The 27373-nt window shown below is 39.7% G+C and overlaps 1 protein-coding gene and 1 long non-coding RNA gene across 2 annotated transcripts; both read right to left on the bottom strand.

Annotated features, from left to right (window-relative positions):
- Positions 1-1536: 1536 nt before the first annotated feature.
- LOC148720149 (uncharacterized) lies at positions 1537-3745 on the bottom strand. The gene is made up of 3 exons (XR_015993012.1): positions 3596-3745; positions 2365-2467; positions 1537-1783 (listed from the first exon to the last, which is right to left on the bottom strand). It is a non-coding gene; the product is annotated as an uncharacterized LOC148720149 (long non-coding RNA).
- A 2445-nt stretch (positions 3746-6190) lies between these two features.
- Positions 6191-8113, bottom strand: LOC111340441 (uncharacterized). Its single transcript, XM_022947288.2, has 2 exons — positions 7821-8113; positions 6191-7735 (listed from the first exon to the last, which is right to left on the bottom strand). Exons 1-2 carry the CDS (start codon positions 8100-8102, stop codon positions 7175-7177), a joined length of 843 nt encoding a protein of 280 aa, XP_022803023.2. The 5' UTR covers positions 8103-8113; the 3' UTR covers positions 6191-7174.
- Positions 8114-27373: the final 19260 nt, after the last annotated feature.

Raw genomic sequence — 27373 nt, 5'->3', positions numbered from 1 at the left:
AGTAAAACTATTTGCAGGTCAACACACAATTGTAAAAGAAAGAAGTCCGGTTACAGACTCCCCTGCTACAAGTTTTTAGGACGCAAGGTACAAGGAATATAGCCGGAAGATGAGCATGGTGACTCCATTGTTCAAAAAAGGCGACGAGTTTTGTAAGATCAAGTATAGGCCCGTAACTGTGCTCCCTGCTCTGAGCAAAATTTTTGAAAGGCTTCTATCGAAGCAGATGTACGAATGTTACGATGGACTCTTGTCAGACTTCATAAGTGCCCATAGAAAGTTTCATAGTTAGGAGACCTCTTTCCTAGATTGACGGAGCACTGGAGGATGATGCGTGATAGGGTGGAGCTCGTTGCGGTAGTTTCTATGGATTTTTCCAAAGCGTTTGATGTTATTCGGTATCCTCTCCTCCCTTGGAAACTAGGGGTCTATGGTATGGACGACAAAAGTTGTGTCCTAATTAGGAACTATCTCTCGGGAGGAACTTAGAGAGTTAAAGTTAGAGACACCTTTTAGACCTGGGAAAGCGTCAACCGTAGGGTTCCGCAGGGGAGTGTGCTGGGTCCAATGCTATTTTAACATTTTTATTAACGATCTTTTCTTCCAAGTCAAGAAGGCCACGTTGAACGCTTATGCGGATGATCGTCAGGTCTACTACTCCCACATCGATCCGGCAGCTCTAGAAGCATGCGCAACTCACGATGTTGGGAAGGCCAATCAGTGATACCATGAAAATGGGATGTTAGTTAACTAGGCCAAGCACCTGGGTCTAGTACTCGGTGATACGAAGTATGGTTTTTCCTTCCCAGTAAAGGACATGTTACACATTTTTGCAATGGAAATAGATAACCTTAATTTTTCTAAACATATATATCAAATGTATGCAGAAGAGATTAATAATCAACTCAATGTCATGTTGCGCTATCAAAAAACTCATACACAAGGAAATCTTACCTAAACTTTAAAAAGCGTATAGTTGACCTCATTTTTATCATTTCTCATACATACATACATCATATGTATGTGAGTATATTCTCTTCTGTCTGGCACTTTTGCGGAGCGCGCGGTCCGGATAAGCTTCAAGTGCTAAATAAAGGAATTTTTAGATCTATACCTGGAGATTACTTCTCTCTATGCACCACTCTTCTTACAAAAGTCAACTCTACGTCGTTGTGTAACAAGCGCGTTCAGAATTTCCTCCCACTGTTATATAACAGTTTCTTTTTCACTCATTTTCCTGCTTAGATGAAGATTATGTATTCACTTTGGTCCTCTTCCTATAATCTTCGTGGCAACCACATTTTTTCACTTACTAAACCTAAAACAACTACCTATGGTCTTAACTCCTTTTCTTACTTTTCAGCTAAGCAATGCAATTCACTGCTGGACATTTTTCGTACCAGTTTCTTTGCAGACTTTAAACCGAAATACAGGGTATTACCTTCAGTTCGTGTAGATTATTTTTCCCTTGACATACTTAAACTTAAGATTTAGAATTTGTAAATAATATTTTCTTTTCTTTACTCTTGTGTTTATTGTTACTATCATCATTACAATGTACCAAATACACAAACATTTTTGTCAGTTATCTCATTGTTCATGACTGTGCAGGTCACATGGGATGTACATTCCTGTATAGGAACGGACATTTTATTGATCTCAGTAAACTCTAATTGTCAGAATATCAAACCAAGAAGTAATTACTAAGTGCTCAAGTTTCCCAGTTAGTCACCTTTGTTACTGTCAAGTTTACTCCTTTTGGTCTGTCTTCAGCTGAGCCATTCTGTTTCATGGGAAAACATCAAATATTACTCACATATTCATATAATTGACTGAATCCAGAGTTTTTTTAAAACCAGCTTCCTTTGATTGTGCTCCAGAAACAGCAATTGATGTTCAAGAGAAAGGAATAAATAAAGTTGTATGAAGGTGTTCCTGGCAGCGATAACCCTACTTAGCTGGTGGTTGGAAAACCCCTTCAGTGCTCTAGCAACTGAGCTAACAAGCCAACTGGGAGCTGGTCATTATGTTGGTTCATATTTCATGAAACTTCAGTACACAAATATGATTTTCATATGTTCAAATTCATTGTGATTCTAGTGCAGTGCTCTACCAACTGAGCTATGGGACTGAGTTTTTTCCAGGCCTTCTTTCCACCTACTAGATAAGTAGGATTATTACTGTGAGGAACACTTCCATACATTTCATGAAACTCCAATACACATCTGTGATTTTCCTATATTCAAAATCGAAACACTATTTTATGAGAAAAACATCTGTGAAGCTATAATTACAACTGCCTTTCCATGTGAGCAAACCACATTGAAACGTAAGATATGGATAACTTTAGTCTGATTATCTCACCAAGTTTACTTGTAGAATCCAAGATTTAATAAGCTTGCATTTGGATGGGAAAAGCCTAACTGTGTTTTTCCTGCCACTATCATTCTGATTGTCACTCCTCAATCTAAAAAAAAAACTTCCGCAGTAAGAATTTAAGTAGTTCACTTCCTTATCTCTGACAGCTTAGAAACTAAACACAAAGGCTACCAGTAGCAGGTTTTCCCATTGTAAGTGTTTCATAACATCAGCTGTTCATCACATCATTATTTCATACATTTATTTGAAAGCATAGGTAGATTTTAATCATTACAATATAAATCATTTCCCCACTTTAAGACATAGTCATATGGATGAGAAAGATGGCAAATAAGTAAAACTGTATCATACTTCAGTCAAAGTGCTCTTCTGTAGTAGAAAATTTCAAACTCATTGAAATAAAGTTGACTTTGGGTTTCAAAAATAGAAATGTGTAATACCTCTTTACAAGGACGAAGCAGCAATGCCATTTAAAAATTTTCAAACAGGAAATGCCAAAAACATTAAAGATGGAATTTCATTAAAATAGAGCTGCTAAAATATGGCATATCTTTTTAATGAGACTTTAATCATTGGCTAGCACACAGATGTACAAAGGAGGCTTCCTAAAAAGCCAGGGCAATAGTATTGCAGATTTGGGAGAATCAGTCTATATCAAGAATGACACTTGTTCACGTGAGTTTACTTTGGAAAGAGAACCCTGCAACAATTCAGTTTTATCCTCACGCACTTGAATTGAAACAAAATTTATTTATTTGTAAGCAGCTTAAGAAGTAAATTAAATTTTAAAGTTTACATAAAAAAATAATTAAAATAAAATAGAGCAGAAGCATATTACCTAAATTTATATGCCTAGAATCGTATGAAACGTTTGAAATGTGCCTCATTTGTGGTGTTGATACGAATCACTTGTTCAAATTACGAGGGCGAAACTCGATGAATTCAAGGGAAAATATTCAAGCAGGTTATGGACATGGTTCGTGAATTGTAAACTGACAATGTGAAAACATTTCGCTGGAATTCAGCTTTATGTATTTGTGATGTTGATACGAATTTCTCGCTCATGTTCACCTATGAAATTCCGTGGGTGTAACTCAATAAATTCAACACAAAATAACCGTTACACTACGTAAACAGATTAATGTCCTGCACACAGATATGTGAAAAATGTGCTCTTGAATTTGAAACTGTAAATAACGACTATCGTTACGCTTACCATGGTGTTAACCAGCGTGCTTGTGAGCACATTGTAAGGACTCGCTCCGTTTCAATACGCGATCACAGCTTGGACGCTTCTTGCAAAATACAATGAAAATCAGTTCCAAAGACTGATTATTCAGCTCCCAACTTTTGAAGAAAACGGCAGTTAAACGTCTTATTCAAAATGGCAAACGCGCGGTTGAGACCGGAACCGAGTTCACGAAAACGAGGCTGTAAATGTTGTTCAAAAGGTTGTGGATTGTGGAAATGTCGACCGTTTCATCGGGAAACTGAAAGGGATAGGTTGATCTTACGTAGCTTAAATATATCTTGTGGAATGTTCTGTTGTAAAAATTGCGGCGAGTTTTACAGTTACAACAACAACAAAAACAACAACAATTTATTGATTTACAACCATTACAATTTGAGAAGTGCCTACCCACAATTAGTTGAAAGCTAGTCGAGGCGGGTAGGCATAATTAAGTTAGGCTTATCACTAGGTATTTACAAAGATTTCGAATTGGCAGCAGTTCAGATTACACTAAGAAAACAGTAGTTCAAATTACGATAAATAGTAAATTAAAACTAAAATAGAAAATTAATTTAATGATAATAAAAACAGGAATTAGTATAATTTCAGAGCTGAGCAAAGAGTTTCCAGCAATCTGATTGGTCGAGCGGTTCCTTATATGACGCTATATAAACCGCTCCACGCGGTTTACATAAAATGTTACAATAAAACTGTTAATGAATGTTACTAAAATGTTATGATTTTAGAAATTTCTCTGTTGTTCAGCTCTGAAATAATACTAAAACAATTATTCGCCTCAGGTTCAGTGAATATTGTCGAATAATCCCCTCGACTTCGACTCGGGGATTATTCGACGATATTCACCTCCTTTGCCGAATAGTTGTTAAATAGAAAGAGACTTCGCTATACTGGTCATACTGATTGATGAGGTTTACAAATTTTTAATTATTTCAATAAATGAAGATGCTGTAAGATGCGAGTTCTGTTGTTTGAAGATATTAATAAGACGTAAAGACATTAAGAATTTAAAGACATTAAGACGTAAAGACATTAAGAATTTAAACTCAAAGTTGTCGTTTCTTTTTTGAGATATATTAAAAAGTGTTTCATGTATTCGTTTATTAAGTAAATTTCTATGGGAAGATTTTTTTATACTGTCAGGTAAGGCAATCTATAGCTTGCACGCCAAAGGGGGAAAATGAATTCTTAAGTTGTTCAAGACGAGAGGACATGACATAAAATTTTGGTGGTAGTTGCTGATCTGGTGTTGTAGGAATATCTGAGACATAGGTAAATAGATTTTGAATACGGGGAGGAGCTAGTTTATTTTGAATATCATACATTAAAAAAGAAACAGATTCGACATAAAGAAAATGAAAAGACAGGATATTAACATTAATAAAAAAAGAAATAGCATGTTCGCACTTTGGAGAAAAGTTTATTAAACGAATAACCCGCTTCTAAGGGATAGGAAGCTTATCCAAAGTTGACTGTGACGCTTGACCCCACGAGCTGATTCCATAAGTAAGGTAGGGAAGAATGAGAGACTGGTATAACTTGACAGTGATAGAAAGGGGTACAAAGTGTCTCAGTTTAGCTATCATACCAATGGTTTTGCTCTGTTTTAAACCAATGAGATCAATATGAGTTTTCCACTCAAGATTCTTGTCAATGAGTATGCCAAGATTTTTTACATAATAGACCGATTGCAAATATGGCGGCCGCTACAAGAAAGCGAGGCTTTTCGGTAGTGACCGTTGCTAAGGGCCAGTTCGTCTCTGTTTCCTTTGTCGATGTGAGTGAATTTTATGCCACAGTTGCTTGTGTTGTAAGTCTTCAGAGCTCTCTCTCTATAAAGTTTGAACGTTAAATTAGAAAGTCATGGACAGGCCAGTGGAGAAAATGCATGTTAACGAGTTGAGGCAGTTTCTTCGGGACCATAACGCCAGCCTGAAAGGTTTGACAGTGAAAGCATCAACAATTTCTCGAATCATTACAACTTAACGAAAATGATGCCACCGCACTTGAAAAGGACACTGTCTCACAGCGCAGTAGCAATCGATGGTGGAAAGAAAGGAGACCAAGGATTACTGCATCTCAATTTGGCGGTATTGGATCGAAAATCGATTACAAAGCCTTTTCTAGAACGACTTGTGAATGACTGCAACCTGAACAGTACTAAAAATTTACCAGAGCCATTAAAACATGGTATTGAACATGAAAGTGCAGCCTTCCAACAGTATACTAACTATATGAAGCACAATGGCCATCCTATCAGGACTTTTACCTTAGGCTTCATTGTAAACCCTTCATACCCATTCCTTGGTTGCTCTCCAGATGGCAAGGTGATTGATGAAACTGAGGACAGCCCATATGGGATACTTCAAATCAAATGCCCCCACAAACACAGAAATGTTGCCCCTCAAACAACATGCTCTGGTGATCGTCAGTTCCATCTTGAAATGATAGTTGACTTTCCAGTGCTCAAGGCAAATCACAAATACTATAAGCAAGTTCAAGGCCAGATGGGAATATCTGAGGCAAAGTGGTGTGACTTCATAACATACACATTTAAAGGGATGGTTTTTGAGCGCATTTATTTTGACACAGACTTTTTGCAGACATGCTCTTAAAACTAGAGGAATTTTTCTTTAAGCATTTTGCAAAATATTTTAAGTGCAAAACTACACCTGCATGTAATGTGGTGTCAACATGTACAGTAACTGCCAGCACATCAACTGTTAGTGGCACATCCATTGCATGAACTTGTTAATAACTTTATGATGTCAATGTTATTAAGTGGCTCTTTATATGGATGAAGGCCAGAAAGGAGGGAAATCTCTTATTACATTCAGTCCATAAGTTAATAAGCTCCCATCAGAGGTGGCAGCTTCAGTGTTCAGTAAAATTTGAATGCATTCAAGGAATATTTTTGGCCTGATAAGCATTGGTTTGTTCTTATGTCAGAACTCTTATCTAATATCCTAACAAAAAGATCCTGACTAAAATACTGGATTCTCTGTGGGAAAGCCAGCCTACCTACTCATATAACCAAACAACTGCAACAAGATTTTATGATAAAATGGGTATAACCTAAGATCTCTCTAGGAAGTGTCTGAAATGCTGCCAGCATACAGTTGTGAAACAAATGTAATGTGGCCACTGGGAGCAATTCCAATGAGACCTTTGAAGGTTGTGTGGCTTTTGTAGGAGGAGTAAGTTTCACTGTGTTTAACCAGTGAAGATGGAGTTTGGCACTTGATTTCGGTTGCATCGATAATAACCCTTGTTTTGGGGTACTTGTCCTTAAAGGATTGGGGCATTGCTTTATCAATCGCCTCTTCTATCTGGCCATATGTTCAGGTACCCGAATTTCAGGTACATAAAATTTACCCATGAAATGCAGATCCTATTGACCGTAGACACATGGAGGTTGAATCTATGAGCTAAGTCACGTTCAAACAAACTAAGCCTCATTCTCACAAGCACCATAAAAAATTCGTCCAATGTACCCAGTTTTCGTCGCTTGCCAGGCTTATTTCCCTTGCTTTCTATGCTTGAAGCTCACATGAAGTCCACTTCATCTGTTACACTGGAAACGTAGGCAATGTTTCCTCCATTGGTACCCGGATTTAGAAAATTATAACAGGTCAGCAGGGTCTGATAATTCGGGAATCCGGTGAAAAAGTTAATGTCTGAATCTGACTCTTTAAACTTAACTTTGCCGAACTGTTTTCTCAGTTGTTCATCAAATGATTTCATAAGATCTTTGTTGGTTTCTTGAAGAATTAAATTTTCCTCCTGTAGTGTGGCGATTTGTGCCCTCAAATCGGCGATTTCTTTGTCCAGAGTATCATCTTTGTTGTTTTCATTGGTCGCCAAATTATCCATCGTCGGACAAGAAGAGGGCATCTCAACGACATTTTGATTTTTCCGCGGCGATTTTCGATTTGGAGATGCCACTGACCCCGCAAATATGGATGGGATAGCATCGTCTTTAATGTGCCGGCGACCTTTTAAAGTGAGACGAAAATCTGAATCTTTGAAGTGTAACGAGCAGATTTTAGTTCGCTTGGTTAATTTGAAATCCTTCGAGGCATCTCTTCGGATTTTAACCAACCAAGTCTGCAAAAGATTGGGAAATGGTCTTTGTTTACACCTGCTCTCGAATAGGCAAATAAATTCAATAATCGGTTGTTTTATCACATACCTTCAGCCTCTTAGGATTTCTCAGGGGAAGATCGTGATAAGTGACCTTCTTGCCGTCGGGTCCAACTCTGTATCCTGACTTGTGATACAACGGTACGCAACAATTATCTGGCATACCTCGAAAGTATGAATAAATCTTTTCTAAGCTTTCCTTGACTTCTGCTTCGGATGCAAACTCTTTACTCGCCAGTTTACTTGAATCAATGGAGCACATAAACAGAGTTGAATTGGCCTTAGCAACGGTTACTACCGAAAAGCCTCGCTTTCGCGCAGGGGCCGCCATATTTGCAATCGGTGTATCCTTGCGTTCTAATAGTGAATATGACATTTTATCGATATCAAAGATATTTATCATCGGTTGGAAAGATATCTTCTTTCTATAATTTTGAAATATCACATAATTAGATTTCTTATTATTTAGAGTTAATTTGTTTGCATTCAGCCATTCACAAAGCTTGGTTAACTCAACGTTTACTTCTAATCCTAGGGATTTAAGGTTTTTACTGCTATACAAGATACTGGTGTCATCAGAAAATAAATAAAACTTGAACTTATTTGAACAATGTGTAATATCATTTATATACAACAAAAACAGTAAAGGCCCCAGAACAGCAGCCTTTGCCGATATATAGGGGCCAATGTTAGTTGTCTGCGAACGCAATTTAAGATAAAAAGAGAACCAGTTGTTAACTATTCCTCTTATTCCGTAATGATACAATTTCAGCAGAAGAATCTCATGACTTACTGTGTCGAATGCCTTACTGTGTCGAATGCCTTACTGTGTCGAATGCCTTACTGTGTCGAATGTTGTATACCACAGGTATACAACTTATTGTCCATGTTGTTTTGAATAGTATTGAATAGTATTATCTAGCGTTGCATGCTGGGTGGAGTGTTTCTCTCTAAAGCCATATTGAGATGGAACAAGAATATCTGCCTTACTTAAGTAAGATTTAAGACGTACATACATCAATCTTTCAAAGATTCTATTAAAGTTTGAGAGAAGTGAGATGGATCGGTAATTATTAGGGTCTGTCTCGTCACCATCTTTGTATATTGGAATTACCTTTGCATGTTTAAGTTTGGTAGGATAACTCCCAAGCTCAATTGAAGTATTAAATATATTTTCTAAAAGAAAAGAAAGAATAGTACTAGCGGATTTTAGAATACGAGTTGGACACGAGTACAGACCATGTGCTTTGTTGTTCAGAATAGAAAGAATTTCGAGTTGAACTTCATAGGGAGTCACAGGAACACAGAAGAAAGAGTTAAGGAAACTAGTTTGGCGATAATAATCAGCTAAATGGTGTGGTGATTGGAGCAACTTGGAGGCTAACCTATGTCCAATAGAGGCGAAATGATCATTAAGAATAGTGGCGATCAGGGATTGGTCTTGTGTGAAACCACTATTATCAGGTTTTTTTATTTTGCTGGCAGATTTACGATTCCTTCTTCTGTATAGCAGAGTATTGATACCTTCCCAAGTCTTCCTAATACTCGACAAGTTAGTCTCAAAGTACTAGTGAAAGTACAGTTTCCTGCTTAGACGAGTTAATTTGAGTGAAGAAGATATTCCCGGTCCTTCTTTAGAGGGAAGAAACCCATTAGAGCTCAACAACGACGGCCTGAGGTTTTGGCTAATATGCGAGGCAGACAAATGCAAAGGGCAGAGAACAACCGGGCTCAAAAAAGCTACAACTTCTCTTAAGGGTGAATATCTTAAAGAGCCATGCTTAACCAGGATGCAATGCGTGAGTAGTGGTCTTTCTCAGTATTTCCTGTATTACAGAAAAGGGAAGCCTACCGTGTGTGTGATATTATTTGACTAAATCTTTACAATCTTGATCGATGGGAATCTTAACGGCGCGGGTCGTGGGTCGCGGATAAATTGTCGCGGGTCGTAGGTAAGCCGGCTGTCGCCGGTTCCAAAAATTGTCTCGGTCCAGGAAGATTTATTTTCCTAAATGCAACGTTTCTCCCCACAAACGGCTGCTTTGATGCGAACCACATTCCTTGTGGAAATAAATTTATTCACTAGCACTATCCCAACTAACTTTCTACATTTTCCGCTCTTGGAAGTTCCCTGGCTCTGAAATCCTCTTCGATTTCTCGATGAAAATAATGAAATTGTTTTCAAAATCGTTTGTTAAGTTTTGTACGCTTTTTGCTAACTTGCCGTTAGCGGGCTTCTAAAACTAAAAATAGTTTTTAAGTTCAGTTCATAACTTCTCTAAGTTCATTTGTGATAATCCGGTTTTATTCTTGAGGATTGTTTTCCGGTTATATATATATATTTTTTTTTAATTGACGTTCATGGCTGGCATAAAAATATAGGCAAAATATAGGCTGTATCATATAATCAATAAAGCTACGTAAACGGAGATTTGAACGGATTCCACAGCATCTTGTACCGCATTGACTGGAAACCCCTACGATTTTCGCCCTAACACCTGCGTCATTGTTGATTTACTGCTACCTGATCGGTAGGCCTGGGGTTTGGATCAAAGCAGCCGTTTCTAGAGAGGAAACTTAAGAAGGGCTGCCTGTAAGGATCGAGAATCGTCCGTCAGCGACCATTTTGGTGAATTGCTCATATTTTGCTCAACGATGCCCTTTGGTAAACTGTTTTCAAAAATCAAGTTTAAACGTTCCGACGAGTGTTAATTTTTCAGAAATTTGCGAAAATTTGAAAACGTGGTTTAAGTGCGGTTTTCCGCCTGGCAAATTGTCCAAAATTCACTGCAAAACCCAAGCTCCGTTGAAGGCTTAAAATGAATTCAGTTAACACCAAACTTCACACGTTTTAAGAAAAAGTCTTCCCATTCATTTGTGTTATGTTAATTTTTTCCGTACACAGCTATATTGTGATTTTTTTTTGTCCCTCAAGCAACACCCTCAAAAAGTGCTGTGCATGGGGCGAAAAACAGGTAAAATTTAACGCGATAAAAGTCTACCTGGTACATAATTTTTTAAATTTTTAACTAGATATTCGTAATAAAATGTCATTATTCAATACCTGAGTAAGGTTAGAGGCTTTGAATCGGAACGCTTCCTTTTGAAAATACCACAAATGTTTGTGTCCTGAGCGAGCAAAGATATATGTTGTGTAAACAAACGCTAATTTAATTATTACCTGCCAGGTAGAAAAAGGTTTTGAAATCAACTTTAATTTTGGAAATTTTTAGCTGTCACGCCACAAGATATTAGGTAAAAGGGAAATCATACATTAAGAGTTGCGTAAGTGTGTAAACAAATAACTAGGTAATTTAACCATATTGAGTTGTTAAGTATCCAAATTAAATTCGGTCTCCGTTGTAGTGACTTAAAGCTTATAAAATGTAAAGAGACAGGTCAAAAAAATTTGCGAGATGTTTGATAAGGTTCTCCAAAACATTTTTGGGCTGAAAAATCTGCAAGTGAAGTACACCTTACATTACCACCTTCTCACATTCAAGTAATGCAAAAGATACATTCGAAAGAAGCTACTTAAGACTTGATTCCATACTGATAATCTAAATACTTTTTATCTTTTACAATGAGAACTCATTTTCTGTAAGTATAAATACAAAGAAAGGCGCCTTATGACCTTCAAAGTAACTTAATACAAGAGAACAGGTCTTATTCTCCTGGTAATTATTAATGTCACGCAACGTAACGTAATTGGAAACGTTTTGGGGGTGCTTGAACATACGCGCGTTAAAACCGCAACTGAAAGGACGACGTCGTTAAATTAGAGAAAGAAATCCCACATTAAAACATGAGCAGATAGAAATGTAGGTTGAATACTCCCGCATCCGTCAGTTTGCATATTTGGGCCACCAGATGAGTAAACTTCATTACTGACGTGAAGACCAGAAAAGAAAAGTGAGGGTCAATACTGGCATGATTAAAAGAAAAACAAAACAAAACGCAACAACTTCTGATCCGGCCTACGTGCATTTTTAAAAAATAAGATAACCACTAACTGACGATTAGGAACGATACGCCGTTCATTCGTTTCTTCCTCACCTTCCTATTCTGCTAAACAAAAGAGAAAGTCAGCATCATGATGACTTTTGGCAAGTACATTTGCTGAGAATCTCTTTCAGTAGAGCCAAGTACGGGGCCTTTTTACGAATGGGCTTTGATGGTATATTGAGGCCAAGTGTAAGAGTAAAAAGTGTTATCGTGTGGTTATCAGACCTTGAGTGAAGTTTTTGTTTTTTTCAGTCTTTGGTATATTTATGACAGCCCATTTAGGGTCTCATGTGGTGCACGTTTGCTGGGATCGGACGTCGGTTATGATAAATAGAAATAATTCGCATTGGTACACTGAAATGCTTGAACAGATAGATCAATAGATACATATTGTCTCTATATATGAAAAACAACCGTTGAATTGTTTAAGAGTCATTCTACAAACTGAGCAAGAGATATCATAGTTTTCCTACAGCTGAGGTCGTAATTTGCATAATGGTGATCGATGTAACAACTGTATGTACATTTTCGACACTGATTTTATTTTCTCTTTGCTCTCACGCAACTCTGAATGTATGATTTCCCTTTTGCCTAATATCTTGTGGCATACCAGCCAAAATTTCCAAAATTAAAGTTGATTTCAAAACCTTTTTCTACCTGGTAGGGAATAATTAGATTAGCGTTTGTTTACACAACATATTTCTTCTGCTTGCTCAGGACACAAATATTCGTGGTATTTCGAAAAGGAGGCGTTCCGATTCAAAGCACCAAATTTTACTCAGGTATGGTTGGGTTTCAGGTGACGTCACAAGCTTTGCTGAAGTTAGTGTCCGCCATGTTGGTGTCCCTCGGGTGTCAAATTTATGAATAATTAGTCGATTTCTTTTGTGAAGCCCGCTCTCTTATCGCCGTATTATTTCGCCAACTACATGAATATCCAGACAGAAAAAAGCGATAAAAGTATCCGGCATTCATCTTAAGGTATCCCAGTGCTCTCTGAGTATGCCGAAAGCTTAGAGAGTTGGAAGGAAAGATGTTTGCAAAAGATCTCGGTCATTGGGGTTGACCCTGCAAGCATATCAGCCGAGAAGTTCAGTCCAAAATGCTTGCCTCCTGTGGAAGCGTCGGACTTGCTGAGTTACCTCGTTCTTGAGACCAGCTTCTACACCAAGAAGCAGTTCAAGGCGTTCAAGAGTCTAGAGGCGTTTAATCAAATGGTGTCGAGATTTGTAACCTCAGTTGTAGGCAAAGTAATCGCCGGCAAGTATGCCGTGAGAGCACGAGTTTGGCATTCACAGCATATGAATGATCCTTTAGTGAACATTTGGGTCATTTCCGAAAACGATGGGACTATTTTGTCAGCCCATTGCTTGGGATGCAAAGCTGGACTGGCTGAGTCATGCTCACATATCGCAAGTGTTTTATTTATGTTTGAGGCAACTACTAGAATTCATGGCAAGCTCGCTGGGTGTCACGAAAACTCAGACACCGAAAACTCAGGTCCCTCGAAGTGTTCTCCAAGCTTTCGAAGTGCTCCATAATTCGATAGTGCATAGCATAAAGCATGAACCAATTTTTTTTATAATATAACCGGTGGAACAATGCATCAAATCCGACGCGAAAGACGGACAACAATATCAAGAGTGATTCTTCAGTGAAGCGAATCGTGACGGCGCTGATGCCGAGTCTTCTTTCGCGTTGTTTTTCTCTTTCTGCCTCATTTAAGAACTCTAGCCCAAGGGTCGCAGAATTGTCTTCGTTTTGGGACTGGTGGGCCGAGTCTCTGTTTGTATCCATTATTATCGCGAAATATTTAAGAATTTTAACAGAGCGACAACAAGGATCTGTGCAACGAAGTACAAAAAGGTAAACAAACGTCCCTTTCGGCTCGTCAAAATCACGCCACATTTTAATACTTTGATGTTGGAGCGAGCGCATTTGATCCCGTTAACTGTGAATGAAAAGTTCAAAATTAACAGGGAAAATGGAGGTAAATCTAAGCTAAATGAAGTCTTGTGTCACTCTAAAATGTTTTAATACTCAACCATCGGACGATTTTGCGAAACGTGCAACTTGCGGCCTTGCTTTTGCTGCTTCAGTTGGATCAAGACCCAAAAGGTCAAAATACACGCGGGATTACCAGGAGTGATCATGAGTCGAGTTTATCTCTTGAATTTTCGAGGAGTCTGAGTTTTCGGGGTGTGAGTTTTCGTGACACCCCAAGCTTACTTGCACTCAGGTAAAATGCTCATGGATTTTGCCGACATAGGTCAATGAAGTGCCGTATGCGAGGGCTAAAGACATCGATTTCTCATCGGCTAAGAAGCTCAAAGAAAAGCTCGACCAAAAAATCGAAGATCTACAACAGCCGCAAGCCTCGAACCATACAACAACTTCTAGTTCCTCCTGTTCTTCCCCTTGATTTGTGATGATCTTAGGTATAGCGCATTAGATCGTATATATAATGAATTTTGCGCTATAGAGATAATAAAATTATTAAATTATTATACGAAAAAATCCTTAGTCTTTATGCTTTCCACTTTTGCTCGAACAGCCAACAATAATGCATAAAACCATCCCTTCTTTCTCACATGAACTCTTCGTTAGATACGGTTTGTTTACGCTCGAGGGACACCAAGATGGCGGATATTAACCGTTGCTAAGGTATTGGTCACGTGGGTGAAACCCAAGGATTGAATAAGGACATTTTATTACGAATATCTAGTTAAAAAGTTAAAACATTATGTACCAGGTATACTTTTATCGCATTAACGTTTACCTATTTTTCGCCCCCTGTACAGCACTTTTTGAGGGTGTCGCTTAAGGGACAACAACAAAAAATTACAACATAGCTGTTTACGGAAAAAATTAACATAACACAAATGAATGGGAAGACTTTTTCTTAACACATGTAAAGTTTGGTGCTAACTGAATTCATTTTAAGCCTTCAACGGAGCTTGGGTTTTGCAGTGAATTTTGGACAATTTGCCAGGCGGAAAACCGCACTTAAACCGCGTTTTCAAATTTTCGCAAATTTCTGAAAAATTATCACTCGTCGGAACGTTTAAACTTGATTTTTGAAAACAGTTTACCAAAGGGTATCGTTGGACAAAATATGAACAATTCACTAAAATGGTCGCTGACGGATGATTCTCGATCTTAACAGGCAACCATTCTTAAAACGGCTGCGAAATGCTGCGGGACCGGACAAAAAAACAGCGTTAACGAGCCACTCCAAATAATGTATAGATGTGGCCGCACTAGTTTTATCCTGCTGAGGTTTAAAAGTCCCTATCTTTTAACCCGTCCATTAAATATTTGAAACTATTCTGCATGCGCCCCTTTCCTCTCTACCCTCCTCATGTACTTTAGCTACACTGGCTGCTGTTGGAGAGTGCCCTGATTGCGCAAACCTCAATCTGAGCCAGATTTCATTGAAACGTGTCAGTGTCGAAATTCGGGTTGGTAAAAAGTTCTGAATCGTTAGAACATAGTTAGTAGAGGGTTTTTGTCTTCATTTGTTTACATTGAATTTTGTGTTTCTGTATAACATCTTTGGCCAGTGAAAAAACCGTACAGTAACATATAAATGAATAATGCTGTCCAAAACATCTTTTGCAATGCTGTTATCTACCACTATGTCTGAGTCCAACAACATGGTGTTATATGCTGAGACCAATTGAACATCACAAGCTGATTTGGATTCTATCTTAGCATTGTCAATCTTCAGCTGGAGACTTCCTGAGGTCAGAATCCTAAAATTATGTTCTATTCTCTTAAAAATTGTTTGAGCTTGTTTAGAAATAACCCAAAGTCCACCTCGGTTTAAAGATGAAATTAGTTTTTGACTCCTTGCAACATGCAAATCTTCTGCTTTGCCAGCTTTCAGTATTGAAGCTGTTTGTTCAGTATGTGCTGTGGGATTATATACATTGTTCACCTTGCTATAAAGCTTGTGCAGTAGATATCCTCCAATATATTGTAACCCTGCCATTTCTCTATCACACAGTTTAGTAGGGATATTGGGATTTGGTGATTCATCTTTCTGTTTGCTGCGAGCTATCAAACAATCAGCCACTTTGGTACTAAGCAATGTTGCCGCATTACTTCACAACCCCACAAAAATCTCTGTTGAATTGAGACCTATTCTGGAATAGTACTTCGAGTAGAATTGTTCTGCATTTCCAGTTTTAACCAAACGCATATATATGGATTCTACTTCTGAGAAGTCCATATTTTCTTCATCCCAGGCAATCGTATATCTTCGTAGCTCTTCTCTTACGCTTTGAGGGTAGATTTTTCTTTCAATTATTTTATCTCGTGCTTTCATTGATGACGCTTCGAAGTCTTCAGCAGTGAATTTGGCTTCTTGAGTCGGTTGATTTCCCCGCGCTTGTTCCTCCATATGCTTTATTGTCTTATGTCTTTTTAATCCAGCCTTAGTCTTGCATTTCTTTTGGCACAACTAGCAAACAATTCCCTCTTCATATTGAACCTAAAAATCAAAAGAGTTTCAGTAAAAAAATGTTGTACTACGACCGATGCCGTTGCTAATGGCATTAATAACTACAACGTTTTTGGGCGAAAATAACGTTTTAAAGGCTTCTAAAAGACTTAGAGTCAGCTGCTTCGACGAAGTGCTCTTGTAATTCTTCCTCGTTTTCCAAAGTTTCCAATAGGGCATCAAAATCGTTGCCGAAGAAAAATAAGTCGTTCATGTCCTCCATGTTGTTTTGGTTCTGTGTCATTGGTCACGTGAGGTTCAAGCGAAGCTCAGGGGACAGACAATAGGCCGGCCCTTTGAAGTTTGCCGCGTTTCCTAACCAGTCCCCTCTACTAACTATGGTTAGAACTTTGTCCGCTCTTCGTTTTAAACTGTTTTCTACTTTTCGTGGTATCGATCAGCCTTATTTTACATTGATCACCCGAGTCAAGCATTTCTGATTTAGTTGAAAGAAACGATAAGGTCAGAGATAATTTTCCTACAACAATCACGTGGGGTTTGCGCCGTCTGTCTGGAAAGAGTTATAGTTATTTTTCCAGAATCTTGCTGTATGCAATAGTGGTCTACTGATACCTACAGGTGATAGCTTTGAAAGGTAAGCGGTCTTCCTTTTTTCTCTTTTTCGTGGCAAATAACGCGATAAAAAATTGAACTTGCATTACCAGACTGTTTGCGCAATTCAGCGTTAATCAAACATAACTGACACTTAACTATGAGTATGACTGATGTGACTATCACTGCGGCAATTTACAGTATTAATATTTCACTTCTCCCCTCAAATTTTCCTTTCCAAAAATAATCCAGCTCCATTTCCCCCGAAGATGCACTCAAATACATTTTGTGTTACCGTAGAATCGCAGTTACAAGTTTCTGGGCTTGTAAAATTATGTAAGGGGATTTGGGTGGGCTTATGAACGGTGGGAGCTGATATGCAGTATAAAGGACATTGTAGACTTCTCCAGCCGTTATATCAAAGCTAGCAACGTGACATGTAGTTGAGTAATAATAACAATAATAATCAACTTCATTTCTAGAGGGTGGCACTTGACAGTATAAACTCGTGGCTCTCAAAAACAAATTAAACATATATACAAATACATATAAATAGTGAGCTAATTAAAACTAGGTGATTAAACAGTTAAAATATGAATTATCTAAGAATTAATAAACTATATGAAAATGAAGTAGAATAGCCTAAGCGATAGTAAAGTGATGAACATCATTATAGGACTCCAAAACATACTTATATAAAGACTTCTTTAAAACTAATAAACTAGAGCTACTCTTAATTACATTGGGAAGTGAATTCCAAAATCTGCTAGCTGACACTTGAAAAGTCCTAGCACCTGATTCTCTTTTATACTTTGGAGAAATTAAATTTGAATACCCATACCTACTTTGTCTTTCAGTAGAACGTATCTCGATGTTTCGTTTGAGTACTTCTAACGTATAATCGGGACACACCCCGTTCAAACGTTGATAAACTAATGCGCAGTGATCAATCTTAGCTTCATGAAAAAAAGGTAGCCAATTAAGTTCTCCAAAGAGATCTACACTATTTTCTTTAGTATCAGCATTGAGAATAACGCGTGTGGATGGCTTCTGTAACCTGAAGACCTTATTTGAATTATCAACAGATGTAGATACCCACACACTAGAGGCATACATCATGGTTTGTTTTATCATGACATTCTAAAAAAGAACTCGTTGATCTAACGCCAATTGACGCCTGATTCTTTTCAAAACAGCAATACGCTGTGTTAGCTTCTTACATAGATTATCAATATGCTCATTAAAATTAAGCTGTGTCAATAATTGCACCTAACAGTTTATGAGACTGGACTTGTTCGAGTTCGACTGAGTTGACTTGGACAGTGAGTGAGGAGCTGCTTATTTTCTTAGGTAGACGTTTGCCAGCTGCTAACATAGTTTTAGTTTTGGACTCGTTAAGTACCATTTTATTGTCTGTGGTCCTTTGTGCAACTTTACCAACATCAGCTTGATTTAGGGCTCCAGGTGCTGATCTATAATCACCATTAATACTGATAGTAGTATCATCCGCATAGAGGTCTGCTGCTGAATGTTCCAGTATCTTTGATAAATCGTTTATAAATATGGGAAACAAGGCTGGTCCCAGGATGCTCCCTTGAGGCACTCCAAGGTTTGCATCTCTAAGAGTTGAATGACACCCATCGATGTTTATATATTGAGTACGATCACTAAGATAACTTTCAAAGAGTGAAACATATCGATACCAGTAGCCCGGGCCTTCCGTAAAAGAAGCGTATGATCGATGAGATCGAAAGCTCTTTTGTAGTCAATCATCACCAGGCCTTATTGACGAGTAAAAGATCGTCAATAAGTCGAATCCAAGCTGTCTCAGTGGAGGACAACTTTCTAAACCCCATTGGAGTCTATACAGTATCTCGTTTGATGTGAAGAAGTCACACAGATACTCGCTAATGTGTCTTTCAAGTAGCTTGGACAAGAATTGCAGGACTAAGATTGGCTTGCAGCTGTTACAGTCTGATATGCTTCCATTTCCTTTAAACACAGGCGTTACCTTAGCTACTTTCCAGGCAGATGGAAAGACCTTATTTGATATACATAGATTTAACCCTCTATTCAGAGATGGTAGTACGGCAGGAGCAGCAATCTTTAAAATCTTGGTGCTGATGGCATTATCACCTGTTGCTTTGCGACTTGGAATGGACAAAGGCAGCTCAGAGATTCGTTTCATAGGGATCGCAAATGCATGTTCAACTTGATTAATGGTACATCATCGTCACGTGACAAACTCCTTATGAGATTCCAAAATTTCCTGGTGTTGTTTTTGGTTTTCGCTTGTTTTATTCTTAAAATAAGCCCGCTTTGTGCTACTGATCAAGCTGGAGACACTGTTTCTTGCTCGTTTGAACAGGTCCCAGTCTCTTTCCAACTTACTTTTTCTTGCTTTCTTTAGTGAAATATCTCTTCTTCTGAATTCTTTCAAAATATTGACATCGAACCACTTGGGTCGATTTCTGCATTTTACTCGTTTTTGTTTGAGTGGGAGATGATTGTTAGCTACTGCTTTAAGAATCTTGTACCAAGCATGAACAATGTCATTAATGTTGTAAAAAAGAAAAGTGCAATCCCAAGGTGCCGTTTTCAAGGACTAGACAAACGTGTCCTTCTCTAGGTTTTTGATGTCCCTCTCGCTTATAGTATTGACCCTGCCATTATTAGACCTTGTGCAATTATATTTTCTGGTAGCAACAATAGGAAGGTGATGGGACATCCCAGAAGGGATTGCGCTGCTATTGTTTAGGTGTTCAGGATGACTGCACCAAATATGGTCCAGGGAAGTTATTCGGAAGCGAAACGGAAAATCCAAACAGACACTTTAATTCCAACAGGGAAAACGTAGACTCAAGGTAAAAGACAACGACCGTTAAACAAACCGCTACTCAATAAAACAAAACTTTGAACTCTTCTCTATAAAAATTGCACACGTCAAAATTAAAAAAGGCCGCGTGATTTGCTTACGATATGACTAAACAACATAATCCCAAAGCACGTGCACGCTAGTCGCGCGCGCACAAGTTCGTTAACGTCTTCTTAACATTTCCCCCTCCCCCACATTGGGAGGTAGTCCTAGTGTGTTCCCAATTAAGTAATTAACAGTTAATTCCAAATTCCAATTAACAGTTAAGTAACAGTTAATTCCTAGGTTAATTCCAATTCCAGTTTGTTAATCTGTCTCATGACAGTCTTGACACCACACGCAACTTTAGCTACTCGGGTGTGGCCATCTCGTCCAGGATACACTTCAACAATCCGTCCTAAGGGCCAACGTCCTCTTGGGGTATCAAGCTGAATTACAAGAACCACATCCTCAAATTTTAGGTCTCGGCATTCTGAAGTCCACTTTGGTTGACTGTTAAGGACTGGAACAAATTCCTTGAGCCATCTCATCCACACTGGTGAAATAATGTCGTGAACATTTCGCCATCGCTGACGCGGATGCAAAGAAGTGGTTTCAGCGGCCTCAGGAGCGACCTGTCCCCCCATTTGGCCGTGCAAGAAATGGTTCGGTGTCAAGGGGACATCGTCTGATAAGTCAACGGACAGGAATAACGAAGGGACTCCACCCCTGCGAACACGGTGATCAGCTCCTCGTCGTTCACCTCCCGTTCTCCCACAACGGCGTAAGTGGCTTTCTTAGCACCTTTCACCATTACTTCGTGGGCTCCTCCAAAATGTGGGGCAGCGGGTGGATTTAATCTTCATGGCACTCCAAGTTCGACTGTCTTAGTCTGAAGATGTTTTCGGTGTAACTGACGGACTAGTTTCTTTAACTCGCTTACTGCGCCCACGAAAGTTGCGCCTCTGTCGGTTGTCATTTCTTTCGGAACTCCACGACGACTGGTAAAACGTGCGAAGGCGTTTCAGAACGTGTCGGCATCCAGTCCCCAGGCCATCTCTAGATGCACTGAGTGCTCGTGTTTCCAAGTAAGTTTAAAAGGCACAACCACCTTTTCTGTCGTGGTTTTCCGCGTCCTTGAACAGTATAGAAAGGACCTGCAAAATCTACGCGTGTTTGGGCGAAGGGTCTGAAGCTAAAACGGAGCGTCATTTGCGGGAGTGGGGCCATAATCTGAGAAGCTGGCTAGTTTCGTCTTCTCTTACATTCGTTACATTCATGAACCCATTCGCGAATCTCCTCGCGTGCGGCGATAGTCCAAAATCTCTCACTCAACTGGCAAAGAGTGAAGTTTACTCTAGCAGCATGATTTCCTCTCTCTTGATAGTGCTTCACAATAAGTTTCGTCACCCATTGTGCACGAGGCAGAATGATTGGAAATCTGGTATCATATGGAAGAAAACCTGCGAACTTTAATCGGCCATTACTACGGATAACTCCATCGTGGTCGATGCACGGGTTAAGCTTTCTCAACTGGCTTTTCTTTGGTATCAGCTTCTCTGAGCTCAAAGCTGTTTACTCGTCACAAAAAGCCTTTCGTTGTGCCAAGCGCACTATTTCTCCTTCAGCATTCTTTATTTCTTCGGGCAACAGTTCCATACTATCATTCCTATTGTCTCTGTTGCGCATGTTTTGCAGTACTCTTCTCACTCTCGCGTGTACTCGAACCAAGCGTGTCCAACTAGAAAACCGTTTCGGATCTAGTCTCCACTCTTTTAGCGTGTTGCTCTGTTTCGGTGCGGTTCCCTTCCGAAGATCACGCGTCATAAAGGCGTTTCACTAGGTCTCTCCGGGACTTTCATCCTTGACCACTTACTGAAATCATCTGTCAGCCAGTCAGGACCATTCCACCACAATGAACATTTGGCTAATTCTGAGGGCGTAACTCCTCTTGTACATAAATCGGCTGGATTCTCTTTGGTAGAGACATGCTGCCACTGCGACGGCTCAGTGAACATCTGTATTTCACCAATTCGGTTGGCTACGAAGTCCTTGCCGCGTCCTCGAATCCACCATAGAACATCTGTACTGTCAGAGTAAAACTTCAGGCTCTACATTGGTACTTCTAAGGCTGTCGGCAACGACTGTGTTAGGCGCAAGCCCAAAATCGCATCAATGAATTTCAGTCTGGGTACTGTCATCCGGTTCAATGGCACCACTTTACTCTTTGCTGCTATCAGGCGACTGGTTACATTAGCGTTATCGTATCTGCACCAGATATAGACTGCTGCACCATAAGCTTGTTGAGAGGCATCGACAAAAGTCACAACGTGCTTCCCATTAACAGGCTTTGGACTTCGCAGACACCGAGAAATCGTCACCTCATGCAGACTTTTTAATTGCTAGAACCAGCCCCGATTTTGTTGGCTATTTCATCTTGAACTTCGTCGTCCCAGTCGTAGCCTCGCACCCACAATTCCTGAAGTAGAATCTTTGCCACAATAACGTACGGGCATACGAATCCCAGCGGGTCAAAAATCGCTGCTACTTTACGCAGGACGTTTCGCTTTGTTTTCTGAAGTTCTGGGGAAACCGGAGAAGCGGTAACGGTAAACACGTCTTTAGTACTGTTGCACGAAATTCCCAGTGTCTTCATTATCGGGTCTTGACCGCTGTTAATCACGATCTCTGTGGCGCGTTCTTCTGATGGAATCGCTTCAATAACTTTCGGTGAATTAGAGATCCACTTCCTGGCTTGCATGCTGGCGACTCCCCATGATGCCCTCAATTGACGGTATATCCTCACTCCTTTATCATCGTTTTAAACGCTGTCAATAGAATCGTCCATATATGTTAACTTAAGGACGGTCTCAGCGGCAAGGGGATAACGATCTTGGTTTCTTCGAGCGTTTTGCTGCGCGACGAACTGCGACTCCATAGGGGCTGAATTCTTCCTCAAAACTACACGGTTAAATAAACACCAGCAGTTAGGATAGAGCGCTCTCATTTCTAAGGAAAAACTCCAGCCATAAAGCCAACGTTATCGTTTTCCAAGTCCGTTCGGCATTTTTTCTGTAAAGATTTCCTGATCCCTGCCATAATGCCACCTCTGCTTTTTCCAACTCTGTCCTTGCGGCGTAAATTAAAGCTAGGAATAGGCGTCCACATCAGAATGCAAATTAGTGACAAAGAGTCTCAATTCCTCAAGCTTTGAGTCAGTTAATCTTTGGACGTTCCAATGGCAAAAATTTAGGCCAGATGGTCCGGGGTTTAAAAGCATCTCCAACACAGAGAAGTAGAAGTTGAGCGATTATAAACCACTTTGTCAGTCGGAGTATCTTACTGGCTACTTCACTGGTTGAATAACTTGCTGGCCGACGGGTGACTGCCGGTAACTGACTGGTGGCTGATTGGCTAAGTGGCAGGTGACTGACTGGCTGACTGACTCACTAGTACCTGACCTCCTAACTGACTAGTTGACTGACTGGTTGACTGACAGGCTAACTGTTAAGGTGACTGAGTGGGTGACTGACTGACTGGGTGACTGACTGTTGACTTACTGGCTGAATAGTGGACTGACTGATTAACTGTCTGGCTGACTGATTAACTGACTGCCTAAGTGACCTGTGACTCACCGCCTTACTGATGACTGAGTGACTGACATGTTGACTAAGTGCTTGCGAGACTGTTTTGTTGACTGACTGGTTGACTGGCTTAATAGTTGACTGACTTGCTGACTGACTGGCTCATTGATTAATTGATTGACCTGCTGACTGACAGGTTGACAGACCAGTTGACAGGTGGGGTGACTAACTGCTTGACCGTTGTGGTGACAGACTGGTCGACTGATTGTCTGACTGACTTGTTGACTGACTGGCTAAGTGACTTGCTTACTGGCTGGTTGACTGACTGAATACCTGACTCGCTGACTGGGTGACTGGTTGTTTGACTGACTGACCAGCTGCTTGACTGACTGACTGACTGGTTGACAGGCGGGGTGACGACTGGTTGACTGGTCTGGTGATTGACTAGTCGACTGGTAGTCTTACTGACCGGTTGACTGACTGGCTAACTGACTGACTGGTTGACTAACTGATTGACCTGCTGACTGACTGACGGATTGATTGACTGGCTAACTGACCAGTTGACTCAGTAGCTGACCAACTGGTGACTCACAGACTAGTAGTAACTGACTCGCTGACAGACATGGTGACTAAGTGGTTGAGTGACCGTTTCTCTGATTGACTGGCAGACTGGTTGATTGACTGACTGACTGATTTGCTGAGTGACTGGTGACTCAAGGCAGGTTAGAAAATATGGAATGTCGGGACTCGCCACCGGAGCCAGAATACTCCCAATTCCTGGAATGACCGAGAATGAGAAATTTTAATAGAATGAAAATAATTAATAAATAGGTAAGAATAAAATGATCATAAATAATTAATTGATTGTTAATTTATAATTAGAGGTCAATTTATGATTTAGTTAAATACACTGGAACCCCTGTAAACTGGACCCTCATAAAACCGGAATCCTCTCTATACCGGACCTAGCCTGAGTATCATGCGTTTCTGGGAGCGTTTCTGGTTGAAAGGGGTAAGAGAGAAGCGAGAAAGGGAGAGATCGAAAGGAAGAAACGCCTGAGACAGATGCTTTTACTAGAGCCTTCCACCCCTACACAGCATAATTCAAATCATCCAATCAAAATCACTTCCGGTCATTGCGTGAATTCCGAGGCTCGTGAGGCTACTGACCCTGGGAAAGTTTTATGTGAAATTTGCAACGAGAATTTGCGATCAAAAAGCGGTGCTTGCGTTGCCACGGTTTCTCTTTTTTATGATACCTCCAATAAAAAGAGTTTTCAAACGCCTGTAATGGAAAACCTGTCGTTTTGCGGAATTATTAGGTGTTTTAGAAAGTGTGCCATATTAAGATACAATGAAATATATGAAGTTCATATATTTTGTACTGCGGTATTAGATACATATGATACACGATCCTCGCAGTAGTTAGCGCTATTTAAGCAATAGCGAAAATCAGACCTGAGAAAAATCAGGCCTGTACGGGACTCGAACCACTGACCTCTGCGATACTAGTGCAGCGCTCTAACAATTGAGCTAACAAGCCAACTGGGAGCAGCTAATTTTCGCTATTGCTTAAATAGCGCTATCTACTGCGAGGATCGTGTATCATATGTGCCATATTAAGATCGTCAACGCTCTGTTTGTAAAAAGTGCGCCCGGAAGATTGTGAATTGCTACAAGCTGTTAACAGAGTTACAGGAGGCGTTAACTGATACATCAGGTGCAAAATAATCTGACAGAAGTAGAGAAAAAGCTTGTACCTGCACTCTTCAAACTCCTGAGAAATCAAGGAAAGACAATTACCGGCGCGTGTCTCAACACCAGCGATCGCGGACTGGAACTACCTCCACTGCAAAGCGTCAAATGGGCACTGAACCATCGCTTTTAGACAACCTAAGGGCAACGATCTGAGAGAAAAAAGTCTAAAAGATCCTTGTTTGAAGCCAACAAACCGGATGACAGTTATTCAGCCTTCAACAACGATATAACTAACCTTATGAATTTGCCCGTAGAAACATATTTACCGCCGATCTCAAAGGTGAGTCGGGTAGATGATACATATAGGTTTGAATTTTTTATGGTTAAATTGGTTGCCTTTTGTACCCAAAAAATCCATAATTTTCTTCGCCTTTAGGTTTTTGTTGGTTACCCTTCGCCTTCTCGGGTGGTCGAAAGGAGCTGTGAGGATAAACAGGAGGGTGCCATGGTGATGCCTACAAAATTATCAAGCAGCAGCAACCGCTGCTCTAAAATTTCCACCACTACGCAGAGAGCTCGTAAAAGCCGTTACAACTTCAGTCAAGGAAGAACTTGAGGGCTCCCTCTAGAGCCTTTTTAAATTCCTCTCTATCCATAAAAGTATCCCATGTACATCTAAGTGTCCATCGAAAATCAAAATGGCTTCTTCTTGTCGATCGCTCTGCTCGTATTTACTTCCGGTCAATGAGATGACGTCAGAGGTATTGTGTATTATCCGATCACTGCCACATCCAGATTTTGGATGTGTCACACAGTTCTCTGAATGGATTTGTGTCAGGCCCGCCTTTCTCTTCTCCCCCTCCCCTAGCCCCTTAGGAAGGCCTGACACTCAGTCTATACCGGACCTGTTTTAGGCCCCCAAATCTCTGTCATACCTTTTCTCTATTTCTAACCTCAATAAACCGGAACCCCTCACTTCCGGAAACGGGACGCGTTTGTCACTCCGTAATCACATACTGACAAAGAAATTGACCTCCTTAAACCGGACGTGAAACTTTTAAGCTTGCCACCAAGATCAAATCACACGTTTTAAAACGTGATTAGAATTAAAATCGTAATCATGCAGCTGTAAAATCCCAATCAGAAGTGAGAAACGCGCATCGGCTAATTACTCATTTTTATTAATAAAGTAGTCTTAGCATTTTTAGAGATAGCTTTGAAAGAGGAGTTGCTCTTAAAAACTACTGGCGCATGGAGATTTATACTCTTCATGAAGTTGATGGACATGACATGGTCCAAAGTTTCTTTGCAAACAATGGTAGACACGTCCGAGACAGTGAAACAACAAGCAGTGTTGGCGTGACAGCCTGCCAGTTTATATATTGACAGGTAATGATTAAACAAGACCCGGCCACCCCAATAAAAGGAAAATACAATCATAAGCCACTGCCGAAGGTAACAAGCTACAACACATGGAAATGAGGAAAGTTTCTATAAGAGAAATTATTAAACGGGAGAGATGGAAGGGAAATGAAAAACCGAGCGAGCTAGTGATGCACGTAAGGCGAGAACCGAGACTGATGGAGTTGCAAGACTGCAGGTTAGAACATATCGAGCAATGAACGGAAGTGCGTCACTAGACTGTCAATTATACCCAGATAAATCGGAATATATATATGTTTCTTTATTGACAGGTAATGAATATTGCAGTTATGTTTCTATATATATATCTATAGATATATATATATCTAGATATATATATCTAGGATGTTTATTTATTTAACATATACTTCGCTCTACATTAATGCATTCAGCACTGTTTTACGAATATCTACGTTATACACTTTATATATATATATATATATATATATATATAACTAACTGCAGACAGTACTGTTTCGGCCTTCTGGGCCTCATCAGTGCAGTGCTGATGCTAGGATGGGGGAGAACCGAGACGGTCACCCCAAACGACCCAACCTTTGTGGTATCGTCTAAGCTATATATATATATATTTATATATAAACGAATAAACAAGAAATAAAGTTGTTTCACTTATCCTTGGAGTGCTCGATGCAGAAATGTGCAGAGCAAAATACAAATGTGAAAGAAGGAAATTATTACTAGTTACTCGAGTTTCACGCTCTGATGATCGCCTAGAGTGTGAAACTCGAGTAACTAGTAATAATTTCCTTCTTTCACATTTGCATATATAAATATATATATCCGTTAACAGTGCCATAGGTAGTTTTTTCGTTACGTCACGTGGTCCCCTACAAGAAAAGTTTGCATTTGTTTGGTTATTTTATAGAGAACCGATTTTAACTTTTTTGCTCTTCATTTTTATTTTTACTTTACTTTGTATTTTTATTCAATTAATTAACAATATCAAACTAGTTTTCACTTCT

This window comes from Stylophora pistillata, chromosome 11, assembly GCF_964205215.1.
Source record: "Stylophora pistillata chromosome 11, jaStyPist1.2, whole genome shotgun sequence".
Taxonomy (NCBI): domain Eukaryota; kingdom Metazoa; phylum Cnidaria; class Anthozoa; order Scleractinia; family Pocilloporidae; genus Stylophora; species Stylophora pistillata.
This window is presented reverse-complemented; position numbering and strand designations above follow the sequence as displayed.

Coding starts and splice junctions, on each gene's coding strand:
- LOC111340441 (XM_022947288.2), bottom strand. CDS start 8,102: ATGGCGGCCCCTGCGCGAAAGCGAGGCTTTTCGGTAGTAACCGTTGCT. Junction 7,736..7,820: donor GAAATCCTAAGAGGCTGAAG/GTATGTGATAAA, acceptor AATCTTTTGCAG/ACTTGGTTGGTTAAAATCCG.